General features: G+C 37.8%; 1 protein-coding gene across 1 annotated transcript in view; it reads left to right on the forward strand.

Moving 5' to 3' along the window:
* Positions 1 to 19853, forward strand: part of PCGF3 (polycomb group ring finger 3) — a 42681-nt gene extending 22828 nt beyond the window's left edge. The window contains exons 5-8 of the mRNA XM_075208008.1: positions 1335 to 1423; positions 11459 to 11596; positions 15564 to 15644; positions 16501 to 19853. Of these exons, the coding sequence (XP_075064109.1) occupies positions 1335 to 1423; positions 11459 to 11596; positions 15564 to 15644; positions 16501 to 16548 (356 nt within the window). The 3' untranslated portion in view covers positions 16549 to 19853. The remainder of the gene's footprint in view (positions 1 to 1334; positions 1424 to 11458; positions 11597 to 15563; positions 15645 to 16500) is intronic.
* The last annotated feature ends 3173 nt before the right edge of the window (positions 19854 to 23026 follow it).

Consider the following 23026-nt stretch of genomic DNA (forward strand, 5'->3'; position numbering starts at 1 on the left):
ATTATGAGAAAATTCTAATCATCATCACCATTTATTTATATAGCGCCACTGATTCCGCAGCGCTGTACAGAGAACTCATTCACATCAGTCCCTGCCCCATTGGAGCTTACAGTCTAAATTCCCTAACATACACACACAGACAGAGAGAGACTAGGGTCAATTTTGATAGCAGCCAATTAACCTGCTAGTATGTTTTTGGAGTGTGGGAGGAAATCGGAGCACCCGGAGGAAACCCACGCAAACAGGGGGGAGAACATACAAACTCCAAACAGATAAGGCCATGGTCGGGAATTGAACTCCTGACCCCGGCGCTGTGAAACAGAAGTGCTAACCACTTAGCCACCATGCTGGCCCAATCCAATTAATGCTAAAAAATTAAACATTTCAGTTTTGGTCGGGTATTGTATTGTGCCTTTTAAATTTGAAGTGCATAATTAAGATGACATATAATTCTGTGCTTTCCCTGTCTATGAAAATTACTTGGGAACTTGCCTAAATGCTGGCCAGCATTATGGCGAGGCTCATTTCAAAGGACCTCACACATGAGCTAATGGACTGGAACGACTAGATGGGCGCATGTTGAGTCACAATAGAGCAGGGAAATGCATATTGTGGGATGCCTTGCATCCAGGGCTCGCTGGGGCCTGTAGTGTCAGTTCGTAAAATACTAAGAAAAAACAAAGCAAAAAGCACTTGCACCATATTAAAAGTCCTTTGATTTAAAGAAACACTCCTACTATCCCTCGTTCTTTGCTTTATTATTCTCCTCATTTCTTCTTTGGCAATCCGATGGTTAGAAAATAATAAGCCCTGATAACGAACACATGACGTGTTCCTTGCGTCACCATGATGCAAATGACTGGGAGGCCTGTAATCATTCAAGAGCTGCTTCGCTCTGTTTGGTTATGGTGTGAGACAGTAGCTCTGATTGGTTATTTGCATATAGACCCCACATGGACTATGAATGCACTTTGTTTAAATGTAAGTTTATAACCCACGTGTGGTCTATAATAGCTAATCCGAATGCATTTTTCACACTGAAACCAATCCGAACGAAGCCACCCTTAGTTGGTAAATTGCAGACAGGCTCCCGGGTCTAAGCTATGTGCAACTTAATAAACCACTTAAGTGTACATTCAGGCCACAAATGCATCAAACTCTCTAAATGAGTCCCTTATTATGCAGCCGAACATGGTGCAGTAGTCTGTCATATCTGTAAGATGTGGTGAGATTTGCACTCCTATTGTATATTGCCCCATGCATTTCATTAAAACATTACCCAACTCTTATCGGCAAAATATCATATACTGCAATATTATTATATTCTACAATAGGTGAAACAAAACCAGAAGAAAATACAACTAAAGAAACAACAGAAGAAAAGCAAGAAGAAGATCATGACTACCACAGGAGTGATGAACAGGTACAATTTGTTTTGGGTTATGATTAATAGGATCATTAAAAGGAAAGTTTGCCTTCTATAAAAGATTTACTAATAACATGCTGTGCAGCTATTCTGTTATTACCCAGTTAAGTCTGAGGAAAAGCTGGCTACAGTATATTTCAATGGGACTATTAACGGGAGGTCAGTAGATCTTCAGTCCTGCTATACCTATGAAACATAGCACCTATAAGTGACTAGAATTTTAGGGGATTTTAAATGGTTGTCATTATTTCAGTAGGACAGATTATAATTACAAAACCATACAAGATGTAATCTATATCACTTGTGTTTCATATTCTTCTTACATGCTGCCGGGTAGAGATGAAATTTTAAAACACATGTTCATTCTGAGGCTTTTCTGTGGAATTGACCGAAAGATTTCACAAAATGAGAATGTACAAAAACATATGTGGAATGACAAAGCAAATATGATTAATTTCTGCAAGAAAACTGTTCCACTGTGAATTTTCCCTGCAGCTACTTCTCTGTAGTCATTGGGATAACTTACCTTTAAGGAGTTTTAACTCCCTGCCTTAATTACAAAGTTGGACATTGAATAATAGAAATACATGCATAAAAAGCAGATTCCGAATAATATAGCTGTCTCTCCATGATTATAATTGCAAAATTAATTAGATTTTTTTTATATATATAATATCTATGTGCTTAAAGACCACTAAACCTAAAATACTGTCTCTCTATATAATAAAGCAGCTAATATTATTCTGTTCTCTCTAAAAGCTTCTGGTGCTCTTCAGAAGATGGTTATTTGTCACACTATTCACTTTTTGCACTTCGCTACACAGCAAATATTTCACATTTTGTCATGGTAAAAAAATATGATTCAGCCACAAAATTAAAATCATTGACAAGTGAAGTGAATAACATTGATTATCTCCTTACAATGGCACCCATCAAGGGGTGGGATATACTAGGCAGCAAGTGAACAGTCAGTTCTTGAAGTTGATGTGTTGGAAACAGAAAAAATGGGCAAGAGTAAGGATCTGACAAGGGCCAAATTGTGATGGCTAGGCGACTGGGTAAGAGCATATAGAAAACTGTAGATCTTGTGGGGTGTTACGGGTGTGCAGTGGTTAGTACCTACCAAAAGTGGTCCAAGGAAGACAACCGGTGAACCAGCGACAGGGTCATAGGTGCCCAAGGCTCATTGATGTGTGGAGCAAAGGCTAGTCCAATCTGGTCAATCTCACAAAACAGTTACTTTGTCACAAATTGCTGAGAAAGTTAAAGTTGGCTGTGATAGGTGTCAGAACACACAGTACATCGCAGTTTGTTTCCTATGGGGTTGCATAGCTGCAGACTCTTCAGAGTCTATGCTGACCCCTGTCTGCTAGCGAATGCGCCTACAATGGGCATGTGAGTGTCGGAACTGGACCATGGAGCAATGGAAGAAAGTGGCTTGGTCTGATGAATTACGTTTTCATTTAAATCGTGCAAATGGCCAGGTGCATGTGTGTCATTTACCTGGAAAGGAGATACCACCAGGATACACTATGGGAAGAAGGAAAGCTGGCAGAGACAGTCTAATGCTCTGGGCAATGTTCTGCTGGGAAAACTTGGGTCCTGGCATTCATTGGATGTTACTTTGACCTACCTAAACATTTTTGAAGACCAAGTACACCTCTTCATGGCAACTGTGATCCTTGATGGCAGCAGCCTCTTCAGCAGGATAATGTGCCCTGAGACACTGCAAAAATTAAGGAATGGGTTGATTGTTGGTATGGGCCCACCTCGCAACTTACAGGTCTTAAAGATTTCTGCAGCTAATGTCTGTGTGCCAAATACCACAGGACACCTTCAGAGGTCTTGTGGATTCCATGCCCTGGCGGGTCAGAGCTGTTATGGTGGCATGAGGGGTCTCTACACTACATTAGGCAGGTGGTTTTAGTGTGTGTGTGTGTGTGTGTGTGTGTGTGTGTGTGTGTGTGTGCAGAGCCGTAACGACGGCGGTGCGGGCGGTGCGACCGCCCCGGGCGCAAGCCCAAGGAGGCGCAGCCGCCCGATACGTGCCTTCATGCCCAGAGGAATCGCCGCTCTAATTCAGCTTTCCTACAAGCATCAATCCATTCCCGGCAATGCAGTGGAACGCATGTGAAAGCAGGAAGTTCGGCATTTGGAACGCATTTGCGTTCCAAATGCCGAACTTCCTGTTGTTGGAACGCACATGCGTTCCACTGCATTGCCGGGAATGGATTGATGCTTGTAGGAAAGCTGAATTAGAGCGGCGATTCCTCTGGGCATGAAGGCACGTATCGGGCGGCTGCGCCTCCTTGGGCTAATCCTTGAAGTGAGATAGTGTCCCCCTCTAGCCCTACAGGGCTGAAAACAAGAGTTAGGTTTATTACATTTTAGTGTACATTTTGCTTTGTTAAGTATGTAGTATTTGGAGGGACCCTGGTCATAGTGTTTGTCCTGTGTAGTTACAATCTATAAAAATTACCTATTTCACCCTGAACATAAAGATCTGTCCCCTTCTTCCTACTCACTTTCTAATTGCAGAATACTGTAATCAGGACATAAGTTTTAAACATGTAAGAGAACCCTGGTGTGACTGATAATTGGGACATTATGGAAGATATAATATAGAGCAGACTCCAGACAAACAGCCAGAGGCAAACACATGTCAATACCGTCAGAGATATTAGTCAATTGGTCTAATACAAGCGCTATGCCCCCTTGGGCTAATCCTTGAAGTGAGATAGTGTCCCCCTCTAGCCCTACAGGGCTGTTACTGGCTGTCCCCAGGTGTTGCTGAGCTGTCACAGGAGCTGGCTGGCCGGTATGAGAAGAATCCTAGCTGCCCCTCACAGCTGTCCAGAGTTATTGTATGAGGGGGTCTCATAGCTGCACCCCCAACCCCCGTCCCATTACAAGAGCCAGTGACAGACAGCTCCCAATGGCAGCCACCTGGCCTCCATCACCCCCGCCCAGTTGGAAAGTGGGACTCTAGTAAACCACGTTATTTATAGAAAAACATCTACCAATTATTACCATATATATATATATATATATATATATATATATATATATATATATATATATATATATATATATATATATATATATATATATATTATAATATACAAATTCTTTCAGTAAAGTGCTAGCCACACCCACATTAGGTTGGCCACACCCACTTGTCAAATGCCACTCCCACTTAGATGGGGGGCGCCGATGCCCAGTCTCGCCCAGGGCACCAAAATGTCTAGTTACGGCACTGTGTGTGTGTGTGTATATATGTATATATACCTAGCCTGTCCAGAACTAACTAAACACAAGTCTTTCGAGACTGTCAAAATATAAAAGAAAACATTAGTACCAGCATGTATAGTTTACTCACACCAAATATCTGGCTCTCTTCTAGAGACTCTGCAGTCCTTTCCCCCAGGCAGAGCAGAGAATGAGACGGATCACGCTGACATCCTTTTAAGCGCATACCTTACAGGTGCAACCATTAATTAGTCTGTTGTCAGACTGGAAGACCTGGACTGGAACTTATAAAATGGATCCCACCCTTCTCTCTCCATTTATACCCCAGGGACGCTTAAAAGCTTTTCCTAAAGCTGAACACACTTTGTTTTGTGTAGGAAGGAGCTTCCCATTTTCCCTGGGGTTTTAAAACCCGTAGGTCAGAAACCTGGGACAAACATACCTGCCCAAAAACTGTATTCCAGTGTTTTTGTCACAACACATACATACATACATACATACATACATACATACTAATGTTAAATATTTGAAAGTCTTATACTGCTCTCCTCTCCATCCTCTCTCCAGTAACTAAGTGCACAAAGAGTTGAGTGTGTAACAGTGTGTTAAGTGGCTGCTTGTGGCAGCACTATCACGGGTTTTGTTTTCTTTTGATTAAAAAAAACAAAACAAAATGAACCTTTTATTTTACTAGCTGTGTGAATTTAAAATGTATGATATATGGAGAACTTGCACTGTTAGGACTCCCTGAAGACTGGGTTTGTGAAACCCTGCCTAATACTGTGGCTCCAGATTGGGCAACATGATGATATTCTGACATTGTAAAGATGGCGTCAGAGCCAGGAAGGAGATACTTCTCTCTCTGGGTCCTTCGTGATCTGGCTTTAATCCCATGGCTTTTAAAACCAGGATCCTGAGAACCAAAGGATTTCCACAAGAAATTGTCCAGACCATGTTGAATGTAAGAAAGCTTGGAATTCTCGTAAATGTGCAAACATATTGTTTGGTTATAACAAAAGGCTTTCCCACATCTTCCTTTTGGTTCTCTTGTCGTCTTTCTGCCCTCCAGCTTTCACCATTTAAGCTCTTGGAAATGGCTGACCTGAGGTTTTTTACATGGAGAACAACATTCCTCTTTGCCATATCTTCAGCAGGAAGAGTTTTGGAGGGGTAAATGTATCAATCTGCGCATTCTGCAAGTCAACAATATTCAGCGACTTTGCATGGAAGATTTAAAATGGCGATGTCTTTACAGGCAAGTTTTGGTGATATTCGGGGACTTGCAGATGGATACATTTACCCCTCTGGGTTGGGAACGCTGTCCTCCAAATCTAATTTTCCGATATATCAAGAAGATGGGGAGGTAATGCACACTACTCTTTCATTCCAAACTAAGGTTGTGTCTAGTTTCCAGCCCAATTAGGAGACTTTTATTCCTTCTCTGAAGAAATCCGATCTTTAAATGATCGTTAAAAAAATTTACTTGGATAGGACTTCAAGTATTCTTAGGATGGACTCTCTTCTGGTTCTTTATGCTGTGCAGAAGAGGGGTTGGCCAGCAATAAAGCAGACTATCACTAGATGGGTCAAAGCCACTGTACATCAGACTTATATATTTTTTTTTCTGGAAAATATCTGCTCCACTAGATCAGTGCTTCCTGGGTGGTGCCACATGGGACCTCTGCCGAGTATCTATGACATGCAGCCATCTGGTTCTCTGACACACTTTTTTTCTAGGTTATACCGTTTTAATGGTAGCAGTGTCTGTCTCCCAGATGGCAAGAAGGAGAGAAGAATTTTTAAATTTGCGTTAAACCCAATTCTCTGATTTTATAATATAGAGAGAGAGCGAGATGGTTTGGACACACCTACTCATAGTAGGGTTTTTCTTTATTTTTACTATTTTCAACACTTTAGAATAATAGTAAATGATTTATTTTTAAAACTGAAATAACACAAATAGAATTATGAAGTTTTTTTTTTTTTTTTAAATACTTAAAATGGTCTTATAGTTTCAATTCTTCAAAGTAGTAACAATTTGCCTTGAAAACAGCTGTGCAGACTCTTGGTATTCTCTCAATCAGCTTTGTGAGATAGGCACGTGGGATGATTTTCCAAACAGTCTTGAATGAGTATCCACGTATGCTGTGCTTGGCTGTTGTTCCGCCACTCTCCAGTCCATCTCATGCCAAATTATCTCGATTTAGATTTGTCAGGTGACTGTGAAGGCCATGGCATCTGATGCAGTACTCCATCACTCTCCTTCTTTGTCAAATAGTTCTTAGACAGCTTAGAGGTGTGTTATGGGTCATTTTGCTGTTGGTTAAAAAATTATGGACCAACTAAGCACAAACCAGATTGCGTGGCAGAATGCTGTGGCAGCCATGCTGGTTAACTGTGCGTTCGTTTTAAATACGTTACCAACAGTGTCACCAGTAAAGCACTTCCACGTCACACCTCCCCCTCGTCCTTCCCCATGCTTCTTGGTGGAAACCACATATCCAGACATCTGCTCACCTGCTATGCATCTTATGAAGCTTTTTGTGAAGCATAATATATTCATAATCTTATGAAACGGTTTGAACCAAAAATGTCAGATTTGGGCTCCTTAAACCAAATGCCAGATTTACACTGATCTGTGTTCTTTGGCTCAATTAAGAGTCGTCTTCAGATTTGTCTCCTTCAGCAATTTTTTTCTTTGCAGCAACTCTACTATGAAGGCTTGATTCACACAGTCTCCTCTGAGATGATGTTGAGATGTGTATGCTGCTTGAACTCTGTGAAGCATTTAATTTTGAGGCTGATGATGAAGTTATTCTGTGCAGCAAGTAGCTATTGGTCTGCCTTTGCTTTGGTGATCCTCATGAGTGCCTATTTCATCATAGCACTTTATACTTTTTTCCACTTTTTTTTAGGTCACTTTCAAAGTTGTTGCAATTTTCCGGATTGACTGACTTTCGTTTCTTAAAGTAATGATGGGCTTTTGTTTATCTTCGCCAAGTTGAGCTGTTCTTGCATTATATGCTGCAGATTTAGTGGTGCTATATAAATAAATAGATGATAATGATGATGATGATATGCACTACTTCAACCAGAAAAGATAGCCTTCTATCAAATAGTGCTATTTAAGACCCACACTACCTTGTCCATAATACAACTGCTTGGCATTAGAGAGCAAAGCAATTCAACAAATTAACTTTCAAAGACACACATTTACTGTCATTTATTTAGAACTAAAGTTCGAAATTAAAACCACTTGTCAGGGGCATTTGAAACAAAAGAAAAAATTTCTTTAGTATAACTTTTTCGTTTTGGAAAGAAATTCATACAGCGTTATCGCCTGCACTAATTCATACAGCGTTATCGCCTGCACTATTTATATTTGTCTTGAAACTAATGTTAAGCATTCAAGCAGAAGCCTTTAGATCAAAATATCTTTAAGGTTATGACAAACATATGTTGTCAGGTGTGTACTACAAACTTTTGATACAGGAATAATCAACTTGTGGCTGTACTGTTGAGATGTCATGTTTCCCACAATATGAACCAACTAAGGTCTGCTTTCATATGGTATCGCTCCCATAACACTTGTCTCTGGAAGAATTCTTTCTAGGAGCCTTCTGTGGGTCTCATGCAATAAACCATTATATACCAAACATAAAAAAGACCTGTCATTGAAGATGAATAGGTGCTACTTAATGCAGTCTTTCCTTAATACCAGAAAAAAAGTTTATGGTCTGTGCTGACGTGACAGAGGGAACATGGTCGGATTTACCATTCGGCAAAATAGGCACCTGCCGAGCGAACGGCGATCCCATGGGGCCCACCTGGGCTGTCCGAACTGTAAGCAATGTGTGAGGGGGGAGTGGCGCTTCCCTGGTCAGTGGTTGGAGTGCAGCATGAAGCCTTTCAGCCGTCTCGTCTCTGCCTCCGGGAAATTAAACTGAAACTGGCCCCCGTATGGCAAAAATTTTCCTCTCCGGCACAAATGTAAACCTAGGAACACACTCACGTGATGGAGGCAGCGGCTTTGATCATGCCCATTTACATGTAGCAGGCGCAGCCTAACTGGCAGCATCTCTTTGCGCCGTGATGCCACTGTCAATCTGTCAATTCACAGCAGAGACAACCATTCGGTAAGTCAAGTTGCGCAACGCCGGGGTGCATACCCTCAGTAGTTAGTACCAAAAAAAAAAACATTACCTGTGTGGAGCTGTCTGTGCTGAAGTTAGGAAGGAGGTGAGCGGGTTCTTCCAGGGTTACCATGAAGGTGAGAGAGCAGACAGGGGTGTGGGAGTAATGCGAGAGATGGGGTCTCAGCTGGGATATGCTCCATGTCTTTCTGGAGTCCTCTGTAACATTTCTCCATAGTCACCGAATGATGACTCCTGTCCCAAATCAGTGTCATCTAGCTGACACTCAATCTTTCCCATGCCATTGCAATCAATGCTAGGATACAATTATTTGTTTCATGTCTATGTTCAGTGTAGTCAGGGTAGCTATATAATAGTAGACAAGTACATTGGAAAATGAAAGAAGTATTCTGATTGCTTGCCCTTGAATTGGTGCTTGCAGGGCTGACTTCATGATGATGCTTGCAGCCAAGAGATAAAGGGACACCATTGTTAATAGGCCTGTCAACTAACCAATTCTTTTTGTTTTTATAGTAAGATTGTACATGCAGAGTAGGGTGAATGCTGTAGAATGAATTAAATTGGATAGTAGTAAATGAACATGCCATTAGGGCAAAAATGATATGTGACACTCAGAACATGCAATATAACAATGTAAAATAGTATGGTGTGCTGCCAAAATATTAGATTAGCATGCTTTTACAGCAAAATTAATAAAATACACACCTGAGACGCAGTTGCAGGTATGTTTTAATGTAATGCCTGAAACAACTGCAGTTATGTATGATGGGTATGGACTAGTTTCACTGCTAAAAAATATAGTGCAATGGATTGCTTCAGGGAAAGAAGGGGAGGGGCCAAAACCAGTATATTGCCTAGGGCCCCATGAGGTCTAAATCTGGCTCTGCATTGGAATTAGGGAGTGCAGGTAAGGGCAGGCAGATAGCACATGATGGGGTCTGTATTTTGGCCCTTAATAGTGGTGCAGAACAAATTTGCTCCGTTCACTCTCTGCTGTTTGAAATTGCCATCTGACATATGTGTCAGTCTTTGCCTGTTGTTTTTCTAGAAACTCCTGTTCCAGGCCTGTGAATGTGCCACTTACAGATATCCACTGGTGCTACAGACGCACAGTCGATGCATTCTATTCATTTTGCAACATTTCAGATAAGACATGTCCTCCTCATGCACACCAATGATCTGACCCCACTCAAGTTCCAAAAGTGCTGAAACAATCCTCTCTTCCACCTTTAGGCATGACTTACTAATTACATTACTTACTAATTACTAATTAATTACTAAGACAAACTTAATGAAATCATGCCATTATTTGACCATCAGATATTGTCCTGAAACTTAAATCGTTCCTAAAGGTACCCATAAGCATTTTGCATGACAAATTAGAGATTCAAAATTGGGCAATGACTTCTTGGTGTTAATATTGGGTGAATATAGAAATTGAAAAAATGGAAAGGTCATTAGTAGCTCTTCTATACAAGACAACTTACATTTTAGGTTTAGTGGCCTCTATGAGGGATCGTATACAATGTAATTTTCTTTGCATTATACTTTTAACTGAGGGCTCAAATACATATGTTGTTACTACGTTTAGTTCATGAATAGTGTCTGTTTTGAATTTGTTTGGGTTTCCAGGATCTTTTGGGTTAACATTTAGAACTCTCAGATAATACATGGGCCAATGCATTAACATGCCTAGTTGCTTTTATACTTGTTTTGATCTTGTGGGGGGCTTTTTTAGGTTGGTTTTTTTTTTTTTTTTTTTTTTTTTTTATATAAAATAATTTTCCTAGTTAAATTGTATTTTTCCTCCATTACATCCTATGGAAGCCAATAAAAAAGAGAGACAAAAAATTGTCTGTACCCTGCATCACTAAATGTAATTGTTTCTGCTCATGCATGAAATGTCAACATTTACAAAAGAATGGAAATGTATTTAAACAAAAAAGCTGAAATATTCACTTTTTGTATAGTTAAGTGGATCTGAAAATTATTGTAGTTATTCATCTTTATCTTCTCACCCATGTATTCAATGTGGACTTGCATAACTATCATCTAATAATGTCTATTAGGATGGAAAGACAAGGCATGTGTATAATGAGCTGGAGGGAGACACAATGCAGGTTGACATTTGTGTGACCTATGTATTTGTTCATGGTGAGCACTTTCATTCAGCAGCTTTCTATATATAGCTGGTGCTTTGAGGGAAGTAAAGACTGATTTTTATTAGAGACATTGATTTTAACACAAAGGAAGAGTTTGCATCTTTCGGGCATTGTTTTATTACTACCATGCCACACAGTGTTTCCTGTTTGTAGATTTAAATTGTTTTAACTATTTGAAGAAAGATCTTGTTCAGCTGACACAGAATCAAAGAAATTGACTCCCAATTTAGACCTGAACAGGTCATGAGTTTCTAGATAATTTACAAAGTAACTACGGTAGCTACCGTACAGATGCTTGAAGGTTTATCTTAGTCCATTTCTAAAGCCCAACAGTTGTTGTGCTTCTCTCTGTCAGGGTTGGTTTGCTTCTGCCATTTAAGTGACACTGCATTAAATCTAAAAAGACAGAGTAAATTATTAAGTGGTTTGTCTTCTGTGCTCTTTTTTTTCCCTCTTCCCCTCCAAAGGTCAGCATATGCTTAGAATGCAACAGCAGCAAGTTGCGGGGACTCAAGCGAAAATGGATACGCTGCTCAGCCCAAGCAACAGTTTTGCATCTAAAGAAGTTCATAGCCAAAAAACTTAATCTGTCATCTTTCAATGAGGTAAGGCATAGCCAAATAAGTTTCTTTTAAAAGACTAGAGAGTAAATAAGGAGTCTACATGCCCATGTGCTCAATGTGTGTAGCACAATCAATGCTTTTTATTTTTTATATTTTATTTTTACAATACTTGATATTTATTGGACATTGTGTTTTTTAGACATATCTAAATGGTAATAAGCAAGATCAGTACACATATTGATAAATCATTAACATCAAATATTTCAGAAATAACAAATGGCAGCTCTCTTCTACCATTACACTTTTAACATATCTTAAATGTGGCTTATTTATTAAGTACACCTTTTTGGTACTGGGTAGAAGGCCCCCTTTGCCCGCAGAACGGCTTAAATTCTTCATGGCTAGGATTCAACAAGGTGCTGGAAACTTTAGAGATTCTGGTCATTGGCACATGTGGAGTCTGTACACCGAACCTTCTTCTTAGACTCCTCTATTTTACCACTGACCTACTCAACTCTTTTTATAAATGGCAAATGTATATTTGTAATCACAAATTTACACTAGTAGAATGGTAGCACAAGGCATTCATCACACATAGTAAATCATCAAGCTACTTGGAATAATTAAGCATAAAATATATTTTATTAAAATTTCTAAACAAACAAAAATTAGTAGGACTATTAACCCACAAAATATATGTACTTTTTTGAGCAAAACAACCTGCAGAAAAATTGCTATGAGATGAAAATATAGAATACTGTTACTCAGTGCACACTTGGTATTCTATGAAGAATTTGTCCTTGGGAAAAGAATAGCCTCCGTCAGATCCTCCTTCATGAATGCTCTCCAATCTGAACTAAGAACAGAGAACAACCCCTAAACACTAACTTGGGCCGGTGGCAAAGTTAATTTAGGGATATGAGGGAATGGCTTCTTTTAATGTTGGTCTTGATGAACAATGAAATCTTTCTATTTCTTTTGCTGCAAGTTAGAAATTTTGTTGACCTGTATTAAATTTGTCCTCTATGGGTGGTAACGAGGTATCCATTTATTTGTTTGGTTTTTTTCTTTATTGGCTAGCTACTCAGCAGAGGCCCCATGTGGCACCACCCAGGAAGCACTGATCTAGTGGAGTTGATACATTTTTTCCGACTCCACCCAAAATCGACTCCACATTCCTGATTGCCACATGATTGGCTGATTATATATTTACATTAATGAGCATGTGTATCTAATAAAGTGATCAATGAGTGTATGCAAGATAAGTATTCATGAGGAGGAAGCAATTGAGTTTTAGTATTGGAGCCTTATGGCAGGTTCCCTAGCACACTGAATTAGTCTTCAAAAGGACTGGCTTTGACTTCTCATATTGGAGGTGACTGTGTCATTGCATCTGTTATAAAATGTTAACCACTAAGCATTTAATATTCTAATTATTTATCATAGAAAAAATATGCAGCATATAGTTTAAAAAGTCTAGTATGAATATACAATTTAAAACAATAGATAGTGTCTTGAAATAACATATATGCTGCCCCCATCTCCTTTATACTTTATTGCGGGAGTTTTTGAATTTGAAATATATTAATGTGAAACCAAAATATATTTTCCAAAATCTCTCCAAAACTTGCTAAAAGTAAAAATGAAATTATTAAATGTAAAAATATATTCAGAGCCCTTATAATTGTAAGCTCAATTGTGCACATGTGCAACACATTACTTGAATAGCTACACTATATGTTCATTAGCGCCACATGTGTAAGAAATGAGGGTCACCTACAGCATGGTAGAGATTTAAAAAAAAAAAAAACAAGATTAAAAATGAAGACTAATCTTCAGTTGTAGATCAAAAAGGGCACTACTCAAGGAGGCCATGGAAGGCCAAAGGTTATATTGAATGAGCTACAGAAACTGGTTGCTGTGATGGAATATAATACACATGGGCCCACATTCTCCAAAGCACTTCACAAAAAGGGTTTATGTGAAAGGATCACAAGGATGAAGCCCTGGCTGAAAAAAAGCCTATCCATGTCTGGAAAGCGTTTGCAAGAAGATACTGCAGAAACTCATGTGGTGTGATGACACTAAAGTGGACCTTTTTGGCCTGAATGCTTAGTGGTGTGTCTTGTGCAAATTAGATTGTGCATACCAGCCAGGTAACACCCTCTTTGCAACCACTGATGACAGTGGCAACAACTTTTCAGCTGCAAGGACTGGCAACCTTGTCAGAATTGATGAAAAGATGAATGGTGTACATTAGATAGCTACTGGCCAAAGACCTGCTACCTTCTGCCAGAAAGCTCAAGTTGTGGGCAAATTTGTCTTCTAACTGGACAATGATCCAAAGCAAACTGCTAAAGTAATACTGAAGTAGCCTGAAATGAGGAGAATAGATGCTTCTCTGGTCCAGTCAGTCCTGACGTTAATATCGTTAAATCTTTGGCAAGACCTCAAACTTGCTGTCACTGCTCCCTAACTGATCTGACCCAGGTTCAGCAATTTTGCAAGGGAGAATAAGAAAATATTTCTTCATCATCTTGTTCAAAATTAAGCTAGATACACACTACAGAAATTTTCTCCCAATGTGTTATCTATAATGATTTTACCAACAACTGCTAGAAAAAAAAAAATGTCCCGATCAGCAAGATCTGTGCTCTTAATCTGCCATAACCATCGACTGAAAAGATCATGACTCCGTAAACTCATTGAAGATTCTGATTGTGAGTGCATACACCCTGCAAAATTGGAATGACATTGTTCCATTGTTGACTCAGTTTAGTTTGAAAATCTTGATCAACAATTTCTTGTGCTTTGGAACGATAAGCGTTTGGAACGACAGTACTGTGTAGTTGTTTATCTGATTAACCTGATATTCTGCTGAAAACACTTTTGTGTGTACCTACCCTTAGTTATGTATAATTTGTCTTTTCTGGCTTAATTGTGTTATACTTCCTTATGTTTACTGTTTTCTATCGACTGTTCAAATGTATTGATACAAGTTGTTTTAAAAATAATATACACTGTACAAAAGGACTACAGTATGCAATAGGTGCCAGAGGTGGTTCAACAAAGTACTGATCAAGGGGATGATTACTTAGTAAATAAATTATATTTCTGTATATTTTTATTACTCTGAAGAGGATAGAAATCCTTAAGAGTGCCCTTCACCCAAAAAAAAAGAAAAAGAATGTGCAACTTAAGAATCTCGCACTATCATCATCATCAATTATTTATATAGCGCCACTAATTCCGCAGCGCTGTACAGAGAACTCATTCACATCAGTCCCTGCCCCATTGGAGCTTACAGTCTAAACTCCCTAACATACACACAGACAAAGACAGACAGACAGAGACTAGGGTCAATTTTGATAGCAGCCAATTAACCTACCAGTATGATTTTGGAGTGTGGGAGGAAACCGGAGCACCCGGAGGAAACCCATTATGAAATATAATGTTCTTTTAGAATTGTAGAATTATAGGATGTGGACTGAATACTCTTTCAAGGCACTGTATAATGCATAATGAACATTCTACAGTGTTATTTAGCATATTTATATAATAAATGCAAAAACATATTATGAAAAATAGGAGACTTCAGGTGTACTTCTGTAGTACACCTGAACTGCTGTAACTTGGCCAGATCGGTCTTTTGCAGAGATTTGGAAACATGATTCAGTAGATTTTGAATGCTAGAATTAAGATTTAATGTTTGGTATGTATTATTGCTTGTATGAAGCATACATTACATTGTGAAATGACTTTTCCCCATGCAGGTATCTCATTGGCGAGCAGATAAATATTACATAAAATCGCTTTAGCATTGATTTATTGCTTACCTTTTATGTGTCTTATAGTTCCTTACTTAAATAATTGAGTACGTTGGAGTACCTAAAAATAAATAAATACATAAATTTCTTTGTACCTCTGTAATATATTTTGAAACTATAAATTCATGTTTAATTGTAAGATTTTTTTTTTATATATTATTATATAATCTTTCTTTTTTCAGTTGGACATATTATGCAATGAAGAAATCCTGGGCAAGGATCACACGCTTAAATTTGTTGTTGTCACAAGATGGAGATTTAAGGTATAGCTAATGTTTTTGATCACAAGTCTGTTTTATGAATATGTTTTTGACCAGCAGTAATGTTCTTTTCATCCTTTTGGCATCAATTCCTTGGCCAATTCCAGATAAATTTTTTGAGTAAGATTCCAGTTCTGCGGAATTCTTACTTCTTTCCCAAAAATCCCAGAACTACAGTTCACAGCCACAATGTAAGGAGGGCAGGAGTCTAGAGCTAAAGTTTCGCCTATACCTGTATTTTTAACTGGGTTAATTTTTCAGTTCCAGTGATTGCGTTGCACTGCAACAACACAACTTCTGTTTGTGATGTCTGTCCATCCATCCCAGGGTTGGGTACAATCTGCCGTCGCTGAACACCCTTACACACACACATATACCCACACACACACCTGGGCTTGAAGAGATTTTCCCAGCGCGCTGGTAGAAAAAGGTTGCCAACCCCGATCTAAGAGATGTGGGATACAATTAATACTTAAATTGGTAGAATCATATACTATAGATTTTAGTAGTTGCCTTCCTAATATTCTGATTGGCACATCTAAGACAACAGTTTCAAGTTATTTATCACTTTACTCACTACCTCTGTGTGGAAGTGCTGTGTTTTTTCTTGTATTTTATTTTTTGGGGGGGGGCAATGAGTTTGTTTTTAGAATGTTCCCACCAGTAATATTAGAAAATACAATTATAAAGTAAGGTAACTTAAACATTTTATATTTGTCGATTTTTACTTAAGTCAAAATTTGAAGTATAGGAAATGTCCTATAAGAAATTCTTTATTTTGTTTTATTTTTTTAAGGCTAAAATGGAAGGTCTACATTAAAATTGTAAATGCCTTTTTTTTTTTTCCCTCTTATTGCAGAAAGCACCACTCCTCCTGCATTATAGGCCGAAAATGGACTTGCTGTAAAAGAACTGAATTGTCCTTTTGGGACAAGGTTTTTGCAGAGACTATCACGGGCACCAACATAGTGCACCACATGACTCAAAACATGTGACCCGAACCAGCGGATTGAAGCCAGAAGATTGTAGCGTGCTCGCAGAAGAACCTCTTCACATCAAAACATTTCTCGTACACAACACAATTGCCAGAATTCTGGACAGGAAAATATTTATACTTTTTGTACAAAAAGAGATAATTTTTCACAACTCAAGACACTACCAGCATGGCGTTTACAAATATTGAACACTTTTCATGGATATTCATGTCTTTGCTGCAAACTACATCCAAGTTGGTTTTTGAGATGTATTGATCGTCATATATATATATATAAATATATATATATAGATATATATTATAGATAAAAGAAAACAGAGATCGACACCAAATTACCTTATGTTGCTTTTTAATTGTTAAAAGATTTTATAAATCCTTTACAATTAAAACCCACTATCAACTTTATTTTGTAGATACTTTAAAAAAAAAAAAATAAAAAAAAATAAATAACTAGGCTGATATCCCAGTACAGACCTTTGAGCCAATATACTAATGTATCTGTAAAAAAAAAAAAAAAATACTAGAGGGAGTTGTGATTGTGCTGTTCACGGAATTCCCGGTTTGGAAGGATGTCTGGAGGTTAAAATGTCAGTTACAAATGGGGTTCTTTTGAATATGCATTAACCCGTGCTTATTACTCCGATTTGTTGTCACAGTGCACTTTTGGCCTTTTGCTGCAATATTACCTGAATTCCCCCTTCTTGCACCAAGGCCATACTGTTGCAGACCAGTTACTGGTGATCCTTTATGCTTGCAGGATAGGTCTGTTCGGTCTCAAGATAACAATATATTCCAGAGTAGGTTATATTTACAAAACTTTGTTAATTAACCTGATGACCTGTGCTGTAGTTGTGAGATCTTAATTGATCTTGGTGCTAAGCTCAACTCCCAAACATCTTTTGATTTGTCATATTTAGAATTGTGGACATGGTACCGTGAATTACTCGATCACTTCCTTAAGAAGAGTCAAAGTCTTAAGACAAGTGATCGACACTGGTGCCTGCTAGAATTGCAGTTCTCTACTGTGATAAAAGGGTGAAAATGGACCATGCACACTAAAGAATGTAACCAATGTAAAATGAATACATATATTCATCAAACAATCAACTTGTTTGCAACTATTTTTCGGATCACTTGAATTTGATATGGTGCTACACTAATCCATTTGTTGCTGAAATTGAATCAATTGTATACTGTATTGGCCAGCTTCACAGTGGCTTGAACTGTCTGTTACTACTTATCTATTTAACCACATACTGTAGATAAGTATGTTTAATTCAAGACAGTGTAAACAAGCACAAGTGGTCTTTCTAAACACTGTACAACTATGCCTTTTACAATGTGTTAACTTAATAACCTCAGCATTAAAGAAACATAGTTTTTGTTCTGATGAATATCATGTCACAATTTCCTCGCTCCCCACTATCTTTTCCCTTTGAAATAATTTGGGAGCAAGAAAACAAAATGGACTAGTTGCACTGCTCGAGTTCTGCAGATAGAATAGGAGATATACTGGACGAAATGAAGCCTCTGTGAGGTACATTATAGTGTTGCTCCTGGAACTTCAAAGTAAATATTACACTTGAGAATGGGCAAGAAAGCACTTTTTTGTCAGATTTTATTTGATACATATGTGCTGTTTTCACACGCCACACTTGGCCTATTGTGTCTGGAACATATTTTGAAGGCGGGGGAATGATGTTCTCAGTGAACAGGGTTTTAAAGAACTTCTTTCACTGCGTTATGTCTGCAAAAATAATATTTATATGTCTTTGTTGTATCTTGCAACAGTGAGACCAGAGATAGCCAGGTATACAGTTTTGTTTAATATAGTTCTTACTGAAAAATAGAAAATTCTGACAGAATATATGATAAATTTAACAAGGACTGGTGGGGTTTAAAACAAATAACTTTATAAAATTATTTATTCTATTTTAAGCTTTCTATATTATTTTACCATTGAAAAAGTTTAAGTGACCAGCTTTATTTACGGGCATATAAAATTGTAAAATGTTTAACAAGCTTCTTTTTTTGTTTTTGTTGGTTTTTTTTTGTCAATAAAATAAAAAGAAAGCATCAGGAATGCGGTTGTGCAATAGATTTGCAAAATGCTTACTTTAAGTAAATGTATATCTTCAGTGCTCTGAAAATGTGGATAATTGAGAATATTGAGTGAAGCAGATTAAGAATTATTTTTAAGCAATGGCAAACTAGCGTTTTTTCACTTTATTTTCACCCAGATATAATACATTGAAAATGTGCTTTATTTCAGTGCATCTAGAATATGCTACTCAATCACTATTAAATAGTGTTAAATTATTTCAGGCAGTTCTTCATATTCTTCATTATTGACAATTTAACAATTGGTTGAACATAAAATGGTGCTATTTAAACTTTATGTTCCATGTTCTTTTTTTTCAAAAACATATAATTTTGGTTTCCCCCCCATAGTTATACTATTTTTTTTTCATTCTAATGCCCATTCCTATATAGCTTCCTAAATGAAAGTTTTAAAAAAAAAAAAAAATCACCCTTTGTAAGACAACTTTTATACACCAGGAAGAAGTTTGTTCATCACAAAACTTCTAATAACAAAAGCAAATCATTATTTTACAGTATTACTCCTCATCCCACATACTTGTACATGATTACAAAGACTGTTAAGCAAATAAACATGTTCTTTTATTGAAGATTAAAAAACAATCCGGTACAATTTTAAGTATTCCGCTAGCTTAGCTGGCCGTCCACTTTAATTGCACATTTTTATTTTGCATATGTGAATAAAGTATCAAAAATCTACATTTTGTTATACATATATAGAACACAAGGGATATATTTCTACCTAACCTGGAACCATTTAGGGAGTTTCTGTATGATAAGTTTTCAATTTGTCAACACAATCCATTAGTGGAATTGACATGAGTAACTGAAAGTGCCAATGGTTGGTTCCAGGATAAAAACAAACTAAAATAAAATTGAACTAATTGGACAATAATGCTATGGTTTCCAGTATCATTTTAAAGCCTGAAGAATTTCATGTACTTAAAATAAATTTAACAAAATCATTGATTTAATAACTTTTTTTTAACGTTTAAATTTTTACATTTGTGTTACTGTGTAAAAATTGTATCAATTATAGTTTTGTTTTTTTTGTCCATAATGCCTTTGGGTAAGGTTATATTGCTTAATGTTTTGATTTTATTACAGTGAAGCTTGTATTCTGTGTTTTGCCAATTAATATTATATGCTTGTAATAAAAGCACCAACAAAATGTGCATTTGTTTGTTATAATACTGCTTATTTTGAAACCCATTATTAAGAAAGTTTGTTGTGATATGCTGAAAATATGTGATACTCAATATATGCAATATCCAAAACATGTTTCCATAGAGAGAGAATGTTTAGGTAAAATATAAGCGTGCACACATGTAAAGGTATACATGGGAATACTTTCAAGCATGACAGGGAAATGCATGAAAATTTGTCATCGGAGAGATATCATAATTAAACAATGGGGATGCAGCTGCCATTTTGGACAGATATTATTAATAATAATAATAATAATATACTGAAGCTTTATCGCAGTTGAGTGACGAATCCATTTGTACCCCCTTGTTAGCAACTCTCTTTATCTGACTTAAAGGGTATCATATATACAATATTGTTCAAAGGCATTATTTATAGCAAGTTGTTCTTTTTGGATTCCCAAGTTATATCACAAGATTATTTTTATATATTAATACCACTGGTCGTCCAATTATGGCAGAGTATGATAATATCCCAAGTCCATCATCATCAACAACATTTATTTATATAGCATCAGCAAATTCTGTAGCGCTGTACAATTGGGAACAAACACAGTAATAAAACAATACTTCATAATACAGGCAGACATAGCGATAAGAGAGCCCTGATAACCAGTTTACAATCTGTGCACAGGTTCATGATTGGGTTATGAATGGAAATCATGTATTAAAAACCATGCAGCTTTCTGAGGAATTTTGGTGATGATATTTATTATTTAATTTAATGTACAGAACCTTTTCACTTTCTTTATTGCAAGTACAGTTGGTTCTTTCAGTGCTACTTTTGACAAACCATTATTTTCTATTTGGTGATACCTTTTTTGCATAAATTAGAGTACCAGCAGTGGTGACTTTTGTATGAAAAGTGTGTGGGTTTTTTTTGTTTTTTTTAGGTGTGATTGTCAATAATAATGTGTTCACAATATGGATGAGGTCACAGCAGACCATGGATGCAGAGCTGGATTAAGGCTCTGGGGGGCTCGGGGCACATTAGACGGGGGCCCCTATGATGTAATATGGTTATCATTTTAGACAAATACACAGGCAATACTGTATGCACCATGGTTAGGTGCATGCAGCTCTGCCTTCATGAGCAGTACAGCGTGAAGTGTTCATACCTCCCAACTGTAATTATTAACATGTACGTTTCATAAATATAACCATTTCCCACAACAATCCCCAGCATTCAATAATTCATATTCACATTAATAAATAGCAATCCTCTCTAAATTCAGACCCACATTCAATGAATAGCCCCAAACCACCCCAGTATTAAATTAAAGGTCCCTTCACCTCACCTTAAATTAATAGGCCCCATTATTAAATTAACTAGCCTCACTACAAATAAAAGCGCCCACCATTAAATAATTAGCTCAGACCCACATTTCACCAATAAATTAATAACTAACCCCCTGATCAGTCAGTTCTCTCATCCTCAGTCATTCACCTCCTCAAAATGTTTTACTATCTCAGCCAGAGACGGAACTAGCGAGCTGTGGGCCCGGTGCAGGGAGGTGTGGGTGAGGGAACCAGGTCCCCCAACCCTCTGCGTCTGCTATGTTGTGGACCCCATTATCTCCATGGGCCCCAGTGCACTGCACCTGTCGCACCAAAGGTAGTACCATCACTGATCTCAGTAACCTCTAGGTAGTACCATCACTGATCTCAGCCTCATCAACACCTCTATTTATCAACATCAAGCTTCCTATCACAAAATAACCCCCAACAGTATAATTAACCCCTTACAATGAAAAACTATATCATCATCAGTTAACATCTTCAGAATCATAAAAACCCCATAAGAACATCAGTTTATTCAACATCCTTTACAAATAAATGCATCATTGCTTAACCCCCACGTCAATTAATTTCAATCAAATTTACTAACCCCCTTCATTACCTCCTCAGTCTCCTAAATAAAACCTTCACCTTAATTAATTTCTTTAAGATCATGAACCAGCTAACCATCATAATGAAAGCATCATCATAAATAGGCCCCTCATCCTCAATATTATTGCCCCTCGAATAAATTCGCTCCTGGCTGCACTAATAAGCCATCACTGGAGGCACTTTTCCAGGATCTTACTAAAATGGTTCTGTACCCGTGGTTTATATTTTGTTTCCCCACTGGTTTGGGAAGATAAAGTGGCCCTGGAATATATTCTGAAAGTGGTCTCATGTGGTGGGTGTGGCCAAATTGTCAGCAGGATATTGGAGTGACAAGCAAGTAAGGGGTACTTGGGTCAGCCTCCAATCACTGCCCCTTCAAACGCAATGGCAACGCTGCGCGCACCACTACTAGATGCACATGGCTCTCCCTTCAAGCAGAGCAGCATGATGTGGCACATACCTAGTGACTTTCTCTAAAGTCAGGATGGTCCTGACTGAGCAAGACAGTCACAAAATAATTGAGACATTTGGCAGTTGACAGTCACTCTCTTACCTATTTTTGCTTCTTTCACTACCTGCTGGTGTCTTAAGCTCAGTTGCTGCTTGAAAGGATCCTTGAATGTTGGACCCTGATTAGAAAAGGTAAATACTATTCACCTCCTGGAAAACCAAGCAGCAAAAAAACACTCTAGACCCCTTAAGCAGCACCAACATCAAATCAGTAACGTTCATATTTAACATATGCCTATTTCTCCTAAAGGCCCCCAACATTACATTAACAGTCATATTACATGAATAATTACCGCTGACATAACATTATTTGCAACCCCATTACTTCAATAAATACCCTACAACACACACTACAACAAATGTCAATACCCTCCTATTACAGCAATCCCCTCCCCTACATTACAGCTCCACATGCCATCCTCCACATTACAGCAATCTGATATACTGGCCACCAATTACAGCAATACCCCCACCACTCCACATAGCACTCAGTTTAGCAGGTATTCACTTGTCTGAAATTCATAATTAAATCATACAAGATTTTGGTCTCACAAAAAGGAGCTAAATTAATATGCCAATACATTTTAATATGGTCAAAGTGGTTTAGGAAAGGCTTCCGTCACCAAATGGCTTTTGTCTCTCCATCCGCTTTACATCTAATCTACATTTAAGCCTCTCCTAAAAAA

Source organism: Mixophyes fleayi, chromosome 1 (assembly GCF_038048845.1).
Source record: "Mixophyes fleayi isolate aMixFle1 chromosome 1, aMixFle1.hap1, whole genome shotgun sequence".
Classification (NCBI taxonomy): Eukaryota; Metazoa; Chordata; class Amphibia; order Anura; family Limnodynastidae; genus Mixophyes; species Mixophyes fleayi.